At 33.6% G+C, this 14509-nt stretch overlaps 1 protein-coding gene across 1 annotated transcript; it reads left to right on the top strand.

Moving 5' to 3' along the window:
- Positions 1–917: 917 nt before the first annotated feature.
- On the top strand, positions 918–9257 carry LOC142618263 (putative U3 small nucleolar RNA-associated protein 11). The gene is made up of 9 exons (XM_075791171.1): positions 918–1085; positions 1236–1327; positions 1418–1508; positions 1606–1697; positions 1799–1892; positions 1995–2074; positions 4182–4262; positions 8684–8783; positions 8874–9257. The coding sequence occupies exons 2-9, from the start codon at positions 1272–1274 to the stop codon at positions 8964–8966; spliced, it is 687 nt and encodes a 228-aa protein (XP_075647286.1). The 5' UTR covers positions 918–1085; positions 1236–1271; the 3' UTR covers positions 8967–9257.
- Positions 9258–14509: the final 5252 nt, after the last annotated feature.

Here is a 14509-nt window from a genome sequence, read left to right as displayed (position 1 = left end):
TTTGTTATTTTTTAAAATTAGTTTAATTTATAAATTATAAAATTATAAGATTTTTTTAGATAATTATAATATACTGCTAACTCAACAATTTGAACTATTTCCCCCTTAGATCCCCAAGCATTTAGTGCATGGGGGCGTGTTAACTACGAGGTTGAAATTATATTTCCTTAAATTTATCTTTGCATAACAACTATGTGTTTGTGTTAAACAAATGAGTGGAAATAGATATGTTTCTCCATCCAAAAAGAAAGATAGGGTTCAGGACTTCAAGTTGCACAAAGGATTCACTGTGTCTTCTTATTTTTAGATGATGACATGGCATGCTGATGTGATTTTCTATTATTATTTTGTTAGCCAAGTCAGCATATAACATGCTAACAATGCACTCTATTTGCCACATATGCATTTTTTTATTATTGAGTTGATGACAATGACCAAATAGAGTCGATTCTTTTTATTTCAATGACTAATCTATGAGCAAAATCAATTTAGGAACCAAAACGAGAATTGACCCAAAATATAGGGACCAAAAATGTAATTTCGCAAAAAAAAAAGGGTACTTATCCCAATGAATATAATAGACATAAAAAAAATATTAGATTTAAAAAAAAAAATTCCTAATGTAGTTTTAAAAAATTAAAATACTGACGTGGCATTTAAAAAATGCTAACAAACGTTTTTTTAATAATATTTTAATACACATATCAGCGTCATGTCACCAAACAAGACACTCTGTCTACCACATAGAATTTTTATATTAGCGGGTTGACAGTAGGGACCAAAATGAAAATAATTTTCTACTTTCAGAAATAGAAGTAGGTGAAAAATCAATTTGAGGACTAAAATGAAATTAAGCCCAAAATGTAAGGACTTTTTCGCCAAAATATATTTTTGAAACACCTGGCTGCCGTGCCAATTCCCAAGTAGGGCAAAAGGGAAGAAGAAGAAAAAAAAAAAACAAAGAAGAGGGAAGAAATCGGCTGCTCAGCTCTCCCACACAAGAAGAAGAAGAAGAGATCGGCGTGAGAGAGAGAGGAAACTTATTTTTGGGTGCAAAGGGATACTCTCAAAACGCAGCGTTTCAGGTTAGGATTTTTAATTTTCCCCTCTCCTCGCCGTGTCCGAGGCGTACTCGTACGACACGGACACGGGCAAGGGCAAATTGCCGTGTCCGTGCTTTCTTGGATCACTTTTGAACTTTGAGAGAAAGGGTTTTGAAAAATTGAACCTTGTAGGTGTTGGTTGCTGGTGATTGCTTTGTTTTACTCAACATGTCGTCCCTAAGGAATGCTGTCAGTAGACGAGCTCATAAAGAGCGAGCTCAACCGTAAGTCTCACCAGAAAACAATTTCTTTTACATTGTACCCTTTCAAATATATATATGGTTTTTCATTTTTCATTGTACTTTTGTGTCCAGACATGCAAGGAAAAAATTTGGGCTTCTTGAAAAACACAAGGACTATGTTGAGCGTGCACAAGCATTTCACAAAAAGGAGGATACTTTGCGGGTAAGTGTTCTTGTTTCATGTTTAGCTAGTAATTAAACTCTCAAATACATAATGGGGTTGTTTTGTAAATGGGTTTTTTTTTTTTTTTGGTCTACAGAAACTTAAGGAGAAAGCTGCTTTTAGAAACCCAGATGAGTTTTACTTCAAGATGATCAAATCAAGAACTGTTGATGGAGTCCATAAATTAGAGTAATATTTGAATGAGATTTTTATGATTTTTTTAGCTTTTTAAAAAAAAAAAAAAAATTTCACCTATGAATCCAAGTTGATTTGTAAGCTTTCTGTTGCAGGAGTGAGGCTAACAAGTATACTTCAGAAGAGCTTATGCTGATGAAGACTCAAGATATGGGATATATTCTTCAGAAATTGCAAAGCGAGAAAAAGGTAGATCAGTGTTTTTTACTGTAAAACTCATGGTTGATAAAAAAAATTTTTTGCAAAGTTTTCTAGAAGGTTTTGCTTATGGAATTCCATGGTTCAATGCAGAAAATTGAGAAGCTGGCAGCCGTGCTGCACTCTGTTGATAATCAGCAATCAAATAGACATGTTTACTATGCTGAAGACAGGTTTGAACTTACTAACTCTTAATTCTTATTTGGATGCATTCTTATTTTTACTATTTGCTATTTTGACAATTGAATGGGTGTTGTTTATGACTGAGTATTAGTGTGGGTGGGGAGGTTTTTATGGAACATATGTGGCGTGAGATGGTCGATGGGTGAGGTTTTGGCATGACACATGGTGTGAGAATCAAGTATTGAAGGAATTGTTAATAAACAGCTAAATTGTTGTCTAATAATAATGGATACCCTTTGTGTAATTGTTGGTCCATGTTTGGCATGGTTCGATATGTGAAGCCTGAAGTCAGTGCTGTTAATAATCACTTGATTATGGGCATTGTTAGACATCATGGCAGAGTACAATATTGGATTTCAGCATACCTTGCATGATGGTAAAACACCACACACTGAGTTATTCCACTCATTCGTTGTCCAATGCACCATGAGCCTCCATCTTCTTGCTCTGCTTTCTTTCATGATCAGAAAAACAGAAAATGGGACCTTTGGTGTTGGTGCACGCTACTCGAGCTGATACACATGATGCCTGCAGTCTAAAACCCTCACACTCACTCAAAGAACATTTTTTACCAAGCAAGTTTACTTACTGTTTAGATTTTAGGAAATGGGAGGCTTTTATAGCCACTTTGATTGGCCATGTAACTGCATTTGAGTTTTTTTTTTTTTTTTGGATAAATAACTGCAATAGAGTAATGTGTAGCTAGCATTACTACAGGTGATTGTTAGCAGTCATCTGAGCTGCCTTAGGAATTGTTCCCATTTTCCTAGGTGTTACTCTTATAGTGAATGCTCTTCATGGGAGTTCACTTACGACTTCCACTTGCACATAGTGAGCATGATTTGGCCATGCATCTCTCCATATACTTTCTATCGTGCTTCATAGAAGTATATTACACTGAGCACACTTGCAAGAAAATTTTGGAAGCACTACACCAAATCCTCTTTGAGGACCAGCCTAACAACATCATTAAAGCATCTTGTCTATGCCATAGGCTCATCCTAACACATTATATCAAGTATTTCTAATCCCTCTCAATTTCAAAAAAATCATATCTATACTTGGTCCATCATAAACTATTCGCGGCTATACTTATATCGCCATCATATTGTACTATAAACTGTCAATAGTGGGTACACACTCAGTGATGTGTTGCCAAATAGTCTTCCCTTTGCCCTGTGATGCTTCCATTCATTCCTAATTGGTATCTTGAAAGGTAAGGATGCGATCATGGATTATCATATCTATACATGCCTTTAATGTTTGAGAATTGGAAGCAGTGAATTCTTTGTTTGATATTCCATATTGCAAATGGAGAAGGTTTGGAAGTGTAGGTTGACTAATAATGGTATGACGAAGGATTGGATCACCAAAAGTGTAGGTTGACTAATAATGGTATGACGAAGGATTGGATCACCAAAAGTGTAGGTTGACTAATAATTACATGATGTAGAACAAAGGGGACCAAAGTCAAATCAGATTTGAAATTCTTGGGTCAGATCTGACAGTTCTCAGACAGCTTTAATTTAAGGAATTAGGGTCAGGATTTGGTGGGGGGTAAAGGCTAGAAAATTGTAAGGAATATAGGTTTTCTTATGTTGAGAATGAATATTAGGATTTGTAGGAATCCAGGGGTCTGCCCCTTGTTAATTGGTGCTGCTTGTGTCGTTGTGATGGGGAAACGGTGGACCACATTCTTCTACTTTGCTTTATAGCTGGAGCAATTTCGTTCACAGTTCTCTTACTAGTGTCTCTTGGTTTGAGCTTGTCTCATGTAGAAGGGAAATTGTGTTAGTAGGAGGTGCCATATTGCTTGGAGATCAAAGCATCCATCTTTTCTGTAGAATTTGGTTTGTTTTGGAAAAAATAAGAGGGCATTCCAAGGCAATGAGCAATCCATGGGGAGAACTAAAAATGGGTTTCTTCAAGGCATTATACTCTTGACTAACTTTTATCCATTTCATCAATTATGCTATGATTATTAAATCTTCTTTGTTTCTGTTTTTATGTTGTTCTTTTCACCTTCCCGTGTTTCCTTTTTATACTCTTGTCTATTTGGGGTTTGGATCTGTTTTATCCTTTTGATGTTTCTTGCAGGGAGGAGGCTAAAGAAATACAATTTCACTCTTTGAAAAGCACATCGGTACCTACTAATGATGTTTTCAATGATAGTAAAAGGTATAGACAAAATGTTTTTTGATAAGGAATATAGATTGATTCGACTAATTATTTTTGTTAATTTTGGAACTTGACGTTTTGCTCTTCATAGATGTGATATTCGAGGATCTAATTTGGTACTTTTACATTCCAATATTTTAGAAATGGAGGAGAAAAGTGATAGTTTGACTAGCTATTTGGTTGACATTGCAAGTGTCATTTATACATTTGAAGAAAATCATGATGGTTTTAGTCTTAGCATATGTTTCAAATCAATAGAATTGAACGTTGAATGTGGCCACAACAACACCAAAACCTTAGTCCCAAAATTTTGGGGTCGGCTATGGATCCTAGATAGATTATTTATGCACTCATTAATGAACATTATGTTTGGCTTTAAAATTCCATCAATAATAATGGGGAGATAAGTGCAAACACATCTTCAAATATTTGAGTTTCTTCATTGGAAGTTAAAGCCCCCTTTTAATGAAATATGTTAAATTTATTTTCTAATGCATCTATTTTATTAATTTCAACCAAGTGTGTCTATGTCTACATATAAATAAACAAACAGATGAATTGAGCATTTTCCAGCTCCTCTCTAAGATGCAAATGAGTTGATTGAAGGGTTTTCTTGGCTCATAAATGAGCCAAGCTCCCAAAAGTTTGGCCAAAGCCAGTTGCTAAATGAGAATTTATGCAAAGGAAAAAAATGGCCAAATAGTCCATTGCTTTTATTTCTCTATGTTTAATTTATTCTTATCTGTTGATTATTTTAGAAGGTCAAGTGATTAGCATGTGACTTTAATGAAGTTGGATGGTTAGGATCTAATTATTATATATAATATGAACGGTTAGGGTTCTAGCCTCGTTTGATTTATTATAGGTAGTCTTTGCTTACCCAATTTATGAAATTTCAGATTTGAATATTTCTTTTGAGCATAGAGATTGAGCTTTTAGTATTCCAACTCCAATCCCATTTTCATTTTTTAGTTGTAATCTTTTTTTATTGATAGAATTTTCTTCTTAACCATTATTTTACACCATTCTAAGTTCTGTTCACTGCATCAAGTCGCATTGGAGCAAAAGATCTTAGATCTAGGTCACAAAATCCAGATTTAAGTCAAAGGTTGCAACTTTGATCTATGGTTGGTCGTGGTAGAGATTGTGGGGATAGCGGAAATCAATACCCGCAAGTAGAGATGGTTGACATGAGGCAGATGATTGAAGATTTTTGACGAGTGTTATAGCGATGGGAACTAGCAGGAGCCTGTATGGAGATGTCAAAAGGCAACCACAAACCCTAGGACATGCTAAAAGGTGGTCTTGAAGATGAGAATGATGATATAGAAGGCAAATATTCCTTTCATGATGATTGATATATAAAACTTGCAGCATGAGGCAAATTGGAAGATTGGTTGGCGTGTGTAGTTGAATTGAAGGATGAAAATTTTGAAAGACTTTGTGTCATAGACTTTGTGTCATAGACTAGGATTTTTTACTCAGCTATGATGTCTACTTTGATGATGGTCCAAGTGTTCGATGCAAGTCTTTAGTGTTCTTTTGGGCACGGAAGGTTTGCATTCACATGTTAATGTGAATAGCTGATGAGTGTTTGATGAAATTTGAAAGAGAATTTTATTGAAGATGGATACTTTCACTTGGAAAGATGTGATTTCTAATAATTCTTCTATCAACATATTACCGAATCACGAGAAGCTTTTTATTTTTTTGAAGATAAAGATGCAAATAATTATTGTGATTGTGTTTAGGAAGAATTTATGGAGCGAGACTTAATTCAACAAGATTCAAGAGATGGAAGGATGAGGTTAAGAAGATTTCCAGAACAAAGTTGTATAGTTCCAAATGTTGGTAATTTATGCTAAGTAACTTATTCATGTTTGGAGAATGGTTTTCAAGCTTGTTTTGCACTAGTTCTTAGTGTCATATTTAGGCTAAGGAGCTATGGATGACAAAGAAAGAAGTGATTGAAAACATTATATGGGGCTCCAATAGATCATGGAGAATTGAGGCCAAACTCATGTATGAGTTTTCTCCAACTTGGGAATAGCTGGTGTATGAGAACTTTTTGAGGCCAAAGGGAGGAAAAACAAAAAAGGCCCATTAGTCCATTGTCTTTTATTTCTTATTAATCCTTCTTCCACACCATATCTGAGTTCTTCAACCTAGGCTCAGCTGGGAGGTTTACAAGTCCATATATGTAAGTCAAATATTCTTGAGATCTACCATGTAATTCCTTGAGTGACAAAGGTTTCTTCTCATTTGTTTTCTCTCTCTCTCTCCAATCAAGAATTCCTCAAAAGACTCAAGCCACAAATCCACAATCTCTATCTCGCTCACTTGTACTTCATCTTTCTCCTATTCACTGATATCATCACCTGCAATTTCATTGAAACAACTACAAAGATATCTCTTTTGACATTTTTTGAGTCTTATATTTTCTCTTCTAGATCTATTGTGGAGGTTCAGAAGCTAAGCAATTCACTGAGCTCCTTTTCTTTCTATGCTCCTTGATCTATTTTCTTTTGTCCTTCTAAGTTTATAGTGTGCTGTGAATTTTCCTGTACTTTTTGCAATTTTCACCTTATATATGTGTTTCAGAATTTTCCAATCATAGGAAAAACTCCCAAGGCAGAGCATTAATGAATTCTGTGTGTTCCCTTCTTCTTCTTCTTCTTCTTCTTCTTTTTATTTATTTTTTGATTGTCTTTTGAATTTGGCTTAAAGCTAAGATGAGATCGAGTTTGGTTCATAGCGAGTTTAGTCGAGTTCAAGCTTGTTAAATAAACCTCAATTTGTGCTTGGGTCCCATATCTATTCAATCAAGCCTAGCTCAAGCACCATGAAGCCTTGGTTGGCTCAGTTTGTTTACACCCTTACTCTTCTGAATATAATTGGTGAGGCCTAAAAGGTAGGCACTGTGTGAAGTTAAGCTCTCCCAGATCTCTTTATTTTCTCTTATTTCCCACCTCACTTAAGAACACAAGCATGAGAAGATATTTCCATTTAAATTTGTTTCACTTATCTTTTATTTAGTTCCCATTACTTCCCTCAAATTTTAAAAAACGAAGCCATTTAAAGACATAAAAATAGGAAGTATTTGCTATAAATTTATTTAGCTTGTCTTCCATTCACTTCCATCAGCGTCCTTATTAAATCTAAATGTAGGATCCAACCTACCCATTTACTGGTTACCAATATGTGAATTTTTCGAATTAGAGATGAAACCAGTCAAATTTGCAATTTGATAAAGTCGAGTTCATGAATTCAGCATAAATTTCTTGACCAGCCCTAAAATCCAAATTCTCAAGCTCAGATTTTAGGGTTTCATAAGGTTTGTTAATTTTGGAGAAAAATATATTCATACAAACTTTTAAGACTTTTCCTTAAGTTTTCCTATCTTATCTTTCTGATTTCTGGTGATCCAGCAGGCCTTAGGATACTGAACTAGAGTGGCTGATGGTGGAGGGCTTGGAGATATTGGGTGTTTGAGGTTGCAGGCTATCTGTGGGAATAGTACCAGAGAAAAATGTGGAAAAGATGAAAACAGAGTATTAGAGGGTTCTGGAGATATGGGGTGAGTGGGACCAGAGGAGTGATGTGAAAGAAGAATAAAACAAAATGGAGGAGCCATAGGGTTTTTATTATACTTACCATTTTGGCCTTAATACTTCCTTATTAACTAAAGGCATATCGAACACAAGTACACATGTATTCTCACAGAACTCCAAGTTTTCCAATTAAAATTATTGCATAACTAATCTGGGTTATGATAGATTTTTTATTTATCTATTATTATTAAAAAAATGGTAGTGTCATTTTAGTGGTGATGGTAGTGTGGTCACTGTGACAGTGACAACCATAATAGTTCTAGTAGTGGTGGTGGGGCAGTGAAGGCAAAGGCATTGATTGTGTTGGTTGTCGCGATGATAGTGTGATAGTGACGCCAATGGTGTTGGAGGAAGAATGTTGATGAGGCAATGGTGGCAAATGCATTGATGATGATAGATTGGTTGTAGTGACGATAGTGGAAGGATTCTTGTAAGTAGTTTTGGTGAAGGAATTATGGGGATTATCATAAATTGATTTTGGTGTTCTGTTTCCATCCATTCTTTCTTTTCTTTCCTTTTTTTTTCCTTTCTTTTTTTACTTTACTCTTTAAAGCGCACACATTTTCAAATGCATTTGTTGCCATTTTAGAGGAGCATAAAATACCAATGCAACCACACAAACCCTAACGTACAGGCTCAAATTACATATTCTTCATTACAATTTTGAAGGTCAATTTATCCTACAATTTAGTTCGTAAAATGCTTCTTACTTCTACCTTTTCCTTTTGTCTTGACTCCTGAACTCTTTGTTGTTATTCAGTGTTGTTATAAAGCAGTTGTTTATTTCCTATTCTTTTGTCTTCCTTGTAGGAAAACATCCACTTCCTATAGAGAGCTAGAAGCAAGGAGGAATAGGGTCAGTCAGTTGGAAAAACTCTATATGGATATGGCATTGCAGAAGGAATTGCAGGTATTTACATCTTAAACTTGCCTTAATTTTATTGACTGTTGAGTTGTGCACCAAAGTTCTGGGAATAAAAACATCCAATTTAATAAACAGAAAAAGGGTCGGAAGCGCAAATTACATGAAGATGAGATTGTTTGTCCCACCTCTAAACCAGTATACAAGTGGCGGCCGGAACGAAAGCGTTGAGAAGGTTTTCTTGATGATATAGCATCTTTCTTTGGCTTGATATCTTGCCTCTTACTCAATTTGATTGTTATATCTACTTTATTATTCAGGAATGGGGCTCTAGTTGGCCACTGAGACTTGATTTTGTAACAGTATGAGTCCATACAGATCTTAAGTTATATTAGTATGTAGAAAATTTTGCTTGCATTTTCTTTTGTGGATTATATGTAGCGACATTGTTTGGTGGGGATTTTGAAAGTATCCCACTTTAGAAAAAGTATAAGCTATTTGCATTTTATTCGGTGAAGGAAAGCTGATCTAGTCTTTTGTCAATTTTGTAAAGTGTGCCTTTTAGGTAGATTTTAAGAAACAACTGTTCTTTATGCAGATGATGTTCTCATATTTTTAAAAGGCAGCAGTCGTCTCAAACTGACCCCCACTTGATAGTTGGGTGGTACTCTGCTATCAATATTTCTGTCCAATATTTGATATTATTGATTGATTTATTGTCAAAACAGAAGCTACCAGAAAGTGATCTATATCGGTCAATTTTTAATTCAAGGCCAAGAGCTATTCTTACTTTTGACCAATTATTTATGCATTCTAATGACTGATCAAACCCTTTTTATTATTATTAATGGATGCCTCATTTCGTGAAATGCAAAGAGTACATGAAAACATGGACGACATTTATATAGCTGGATAAAATGTCAAATTCAACAGAAGCAAGACAATTCCATGGTTCACAAACAAGTGCTCCTAAAGGGTTTTTAGCATATCATATAATTAGGCCAATCAGGAACAAAATAAATTTTTTTATTTGATAACTTTTTCGTTCAAAAAACTGGTAAAAAGTGGGACGTGCATGTATGTTTGCATAATTTTTTTTTATAATAGCCTATTAGGCTAATTTTGACAGCTACAACTTTTTAAAGATTCACTTCCTTTAAGTGTTATACTTTTTTTTCCAGCTTATTTTGTAAGCAAAACTATACCAAAAAAAAAAAAAAATAGTTAAAACTTTAGATTTTTAAATGTACATTCCCTCAAAAATTATGTTTTTAAAATTTTTTTTTGCTTTCACATGTATATTCTTAGTTTCTTACCATAATCTAATGTAAATGTTAGTTGACTCCTCTTAGACAGTCAGTTGCTAGACTAGCTTTATTTTCATGCTTTGCACAAACATAATACTAATATGTGGTACTAGATATTAACAGTGCAACTTATTTTTAAGGTGGTTATCATCCCCCTATTTGGTCCTTCCCTCAATTAAAGCCCAAAGCCCACCACCAAAGGCCCAAAACACCATATATGGCCATTGGCAACTGTGCCTACAGTGTATGAACAGCTTCCAAGGCCCAATTCAACTAGGCTTAACTCAACAAAGCCCAAAAGCTGTTTAGAAGGTCAAAGTGGTAACCTACCCAAGTTCATGCCCTTGCCACAAGCACAAAATTCAAGAACTGAAAGTGTAAAATATGGCAGGAAGTGAACCGGCAGCTTGTAAGCACAACCAGCAAGGTTCCAAACTACTACAAATAGCCCCACTATACCCTCCTCCCCCACATTTATTAAATAGAAACTCTAACAGTCCTCTAGTATTCAAAGAAATCATAGTAACCCCAAAGGGATGGTTTAGTAGTTCCTAAAGCCTCGTAATATCCATGAGATTTTGGGTTTGAAGCCTCTTGCCAGTATTTTGGAGCCACCCCGTGAGAATTCTCCTTGTAATAACCTGGTACGAGAGGACTGCATACACCCAAGGGAATAGTTAAATACTTGAAGAGGTGTGGACATTCTCGTTTGTCAACAAAAAAAAAAAAAAAAAAAAAAAGAAGAGATCATGGTGAGTTCCTTTACCAATTATAAACACAAATAGTTTGTTTGTTTTGAAGTAAAATATTTTTAAGTATTTGGTATGTCAAGTAAAAATTTTCAAGCAAATTATCAAAATTGGTGGCTTAGCTACCAGGACCACTAGTACCAAAGGTCTGGTGATTGAACTGTTAGAATGGTAACTCTAATGATTGGACTGCTGGCGACTGATGTTGAAGTGTGTCTCTGGTAATCAAACTATTAGCACTGATTGCTAGAATGGTGCCTTTGATGACTAGAATGCCAACGTTGATTGCTGGAGTGGCGGCTTAATCTACTAGAAAGCCAGCACCGATTATCTGAATGACGACTTCAACCATCATACCGGTGGCTCCAGCCATCGAACTGATGACCTTACCACTAGATGGGGTGAGAGAAGCTATTGTGTTTTTGTAAAAAAATTTACCAATTTTTTAAAAATAAAACATTTTATAACTTTCTATAAATAATTTTATAGTCAATAGAAAATATTTTACAAATTTAATCACATTTTACCTGTAAAGAAATACCTGAAAATGGAAAAAGAAAACACTCAAAAGAATGGAAGAAAAACTTCTATCATTACTTGTTGCCCTCATACAATTGAATGACATCTGATATACAAAAAGAGGAGATGCAATCTGTCGAAAATGGAATGATATAACTTTCTATTCAAAGACCGTATGTGTCCGATAGCACTAAATGGTCATCTACTATATATACATATTATTGACAATCGTTCAATAAAGCATGTCTGACTTCTCCTCCTTTTTTTTTTACTATGTACACAATGAACAATATTACTATATATATTGTCAGCTGGCATCTTTGTATCTTACTGCCCTTTATATCTAGGGTAAGAGAAAGCAGTTAAAGGTGTGGGCAACTCAAATTAGAAGAACCCAATTCAACATAATCAAAGCTAGCTCGCTATTAGTATTAAGACCACCTCGTTATCAAAGCACGGTTCTAATAATTCTATTTTAGGAAATATAAACAATTCAAACCTAAAACCTCAGTTGGACCAAGGTCCTGCCCTCTCCAAATATATTAACATGATAGGAGAATGATATTATCCAAATGATATTATAAATTATTTGATCCCATCATACTTATGTATTAAATTATTAGAGTTGCCAAAATGATAACAATGAGGTAATCGTTGTTAGGTAGATGTGAGGTGCCTAACACCTTTCTTCGATGCACATAAATGAATTTCTAAACTTATTTCAATGATTCATAGATATTCTATTGCTCAATTTAGGATAAGAAACTTTGCATGTTCTTAGCCCTAAGTTGGCAAAAATAAATTAGATACTAGTTGACAACCAGTGCAATGCACAAGAAAGTTAATTAAAAAAATATCTTTTATATTTTTGTCTATTTATAAAATTTAATAATTATGATAATTATTGCACTTATTGTGATTGTATTTATATATGAACTATATATTCTACTAAAAAATGATTTGGGAAAGATTTTAATAGAATGTGATGTAAAATTATAGAATAGGATAATGTCATGTAAAATTATGAGGTATTAAAAATTTAAATGACAATATTATAAATTTAACCAAATAGGATAGGATAACATCTTTGATACAATATGTTTGATACAATATTTGGATAGAAATTAACCAAATATTGTGAATTTAAACAACACAAAATTATGAGGTCTCAATAGAATAGGATAACATCTTTGATTTTATAGTATTACAGATTTACAGGTATTACAAATTTTATTACATTGAGTTTACAAATTAACATGTCACCAATCCTAAAAAAGCAACTCAAAAATATTCAATTATAAAGTGATTAAAGTTCACCGATCGTATTCATTGTCACATTAATTTATAAGTTTTATATAGTAAAATTTGTAGTACCTTTAATATTTTTCTTTATATTATAAATTAGGTGCTCAAACATACATGGATAATCCTATCTTTGGTGGCAGCTCTATTCACCATCTAAACTCGAGACCTTTTTGGAGTCTACATCCAAAATTTGGCATCAACAGCATGGCACAAGGATTAAGTACGGTTCATGTGCTCTCTTGAGCAACGAAGGATGCAAGAATGATAAAGTCAAATGCTGGGAATTTTGTTCAGTCCAGCTAAATCCCCACCTATTTAAGCAGATATCATGATTAACAGTTTGTGGGTCTACTATAAATCCAATACTTGGGATCAAGCCCACATTGGAATTTAGTAGTTTGGAAATTTTGAAAGTATGGTTCAGCGGCTCACTTAAGTAATTGATGGAGATTATTGGGCAGTGTTAAAAAACACATTTGCTTAAGTGGGTGCAGTTGCATCCCCTGAAATTAAGTGTTATATAGGGTTAATTAGGAGAATCTCTTTGGATAATTAGGTTATATTACAATTTAAAAAACTTATTCGTATACTAAAATATACAAGTAATAAAAAAAATATGCATTTTTTAAATATGGTCTCAACTCCCAAAACAAATCAACCGTAGTTTTATAGTTTCTTAAAAGTGGTATTATGGGATCAACTCAAAAAAACCTCTCCTTAAATTCTATTAATAGCCCCTCACTCTAAAAGAAAAAAAAAAATCGGGGGAGGGAGGGTGGTTGAACAAGCTGTATGCATGGTCTCTCTCTCTCTCTCTCTCACACACACACAGATTATTTAAACTTTAGATTTTTTTAATTGGATTGAAACATATAGTTTTTATACAATAAATTTCTTTATTTTTAATATCATATTACTTTAAGTATTGACAAGTTTAATTAAATTCTTTATTAGTTAGTATAAATTCATGTTAAATTATTAATTATATAAATATATAACTATATTCTTAAAAATGTTGAAATTGATTAAATTATTATTTTTTAATAAGTATGATAAAATTTTCAAGCTAAAAAAAATATCAGAGAAAATGTAACTTGTCCAAGAAAGTAATAGTCATGATACTAAACAAAATTGTTGAAAGCAAAATCATGTATAAGTTAACTAGGAAAATCTTATCATATTGTTTGGATTATGAACTAACTTTTTAGAGTATTATCCAAACGATTGTAATAAGCAAAAAGTCTTATAACTCGATTGACACATCATGATGTTTTTAACAAAAATGTTCACGATTCAAATATCCTACCTAAACTATCAATTTAAAAAAAAAAATTATATATATATATATATATATATATATATATATATATATATATATATATATATATATATCATGAAAAAAGTTAGAAGGATGTCTTCAAAAGGGTCCTTATAATGAGTATAGAAATTGGTTGCAATATTTTTTTTGAACTCAAAATTGGTTGCAATATAACATAACAAAATAACTCTTTAAATAAAAGGAACAATATCAAAGATCAAACTATTTATTAATTTATTTTAACTAGAAAAAATCGTGACTCCTCTACTAATTAATAGTCCCAAGGCTTGGAGCACTTGTTTGAACTGGTTAGCCGCTTGTAGTGAGAGGAAAAATGGTCGGGCATCACTCGCTCTATTTACACTCCACCTTATCCCACTTTTCAACTCATGCACTAATGCCCTTCATGTGACCCTGAGCTGAAGTATTTCTATGCCCAACAAGCATTTTCTCTTTCGGCTCCCAAGTGATCCAAACTAGCTTTAACTATGCTATTTTTTAGAGAAAATCTAGCACAACTTTTCTCACAATTTTTTTGATACAACTTGTTGAGGGCAAAGTGTGAGTGGCGGAAGA

Source organism: Castanea sativa, chromosome 12 (genome assembly GCF_040712315.1).
Source record: "Castanea sativa cultivar Marrone di Chiusa Pesio chromosome 12, ASM4071231v1".
NCBI lineage: Eukaryota > Viridiplantae > Streptophyta > Magnoliopsida > Fagales > Fagaceae > Castanea > Castanea sativa.
Note: the sequence above shows the minus strand (reverse complement) of the source record. Positions and strands in the feature narration are given on the sequence as shown.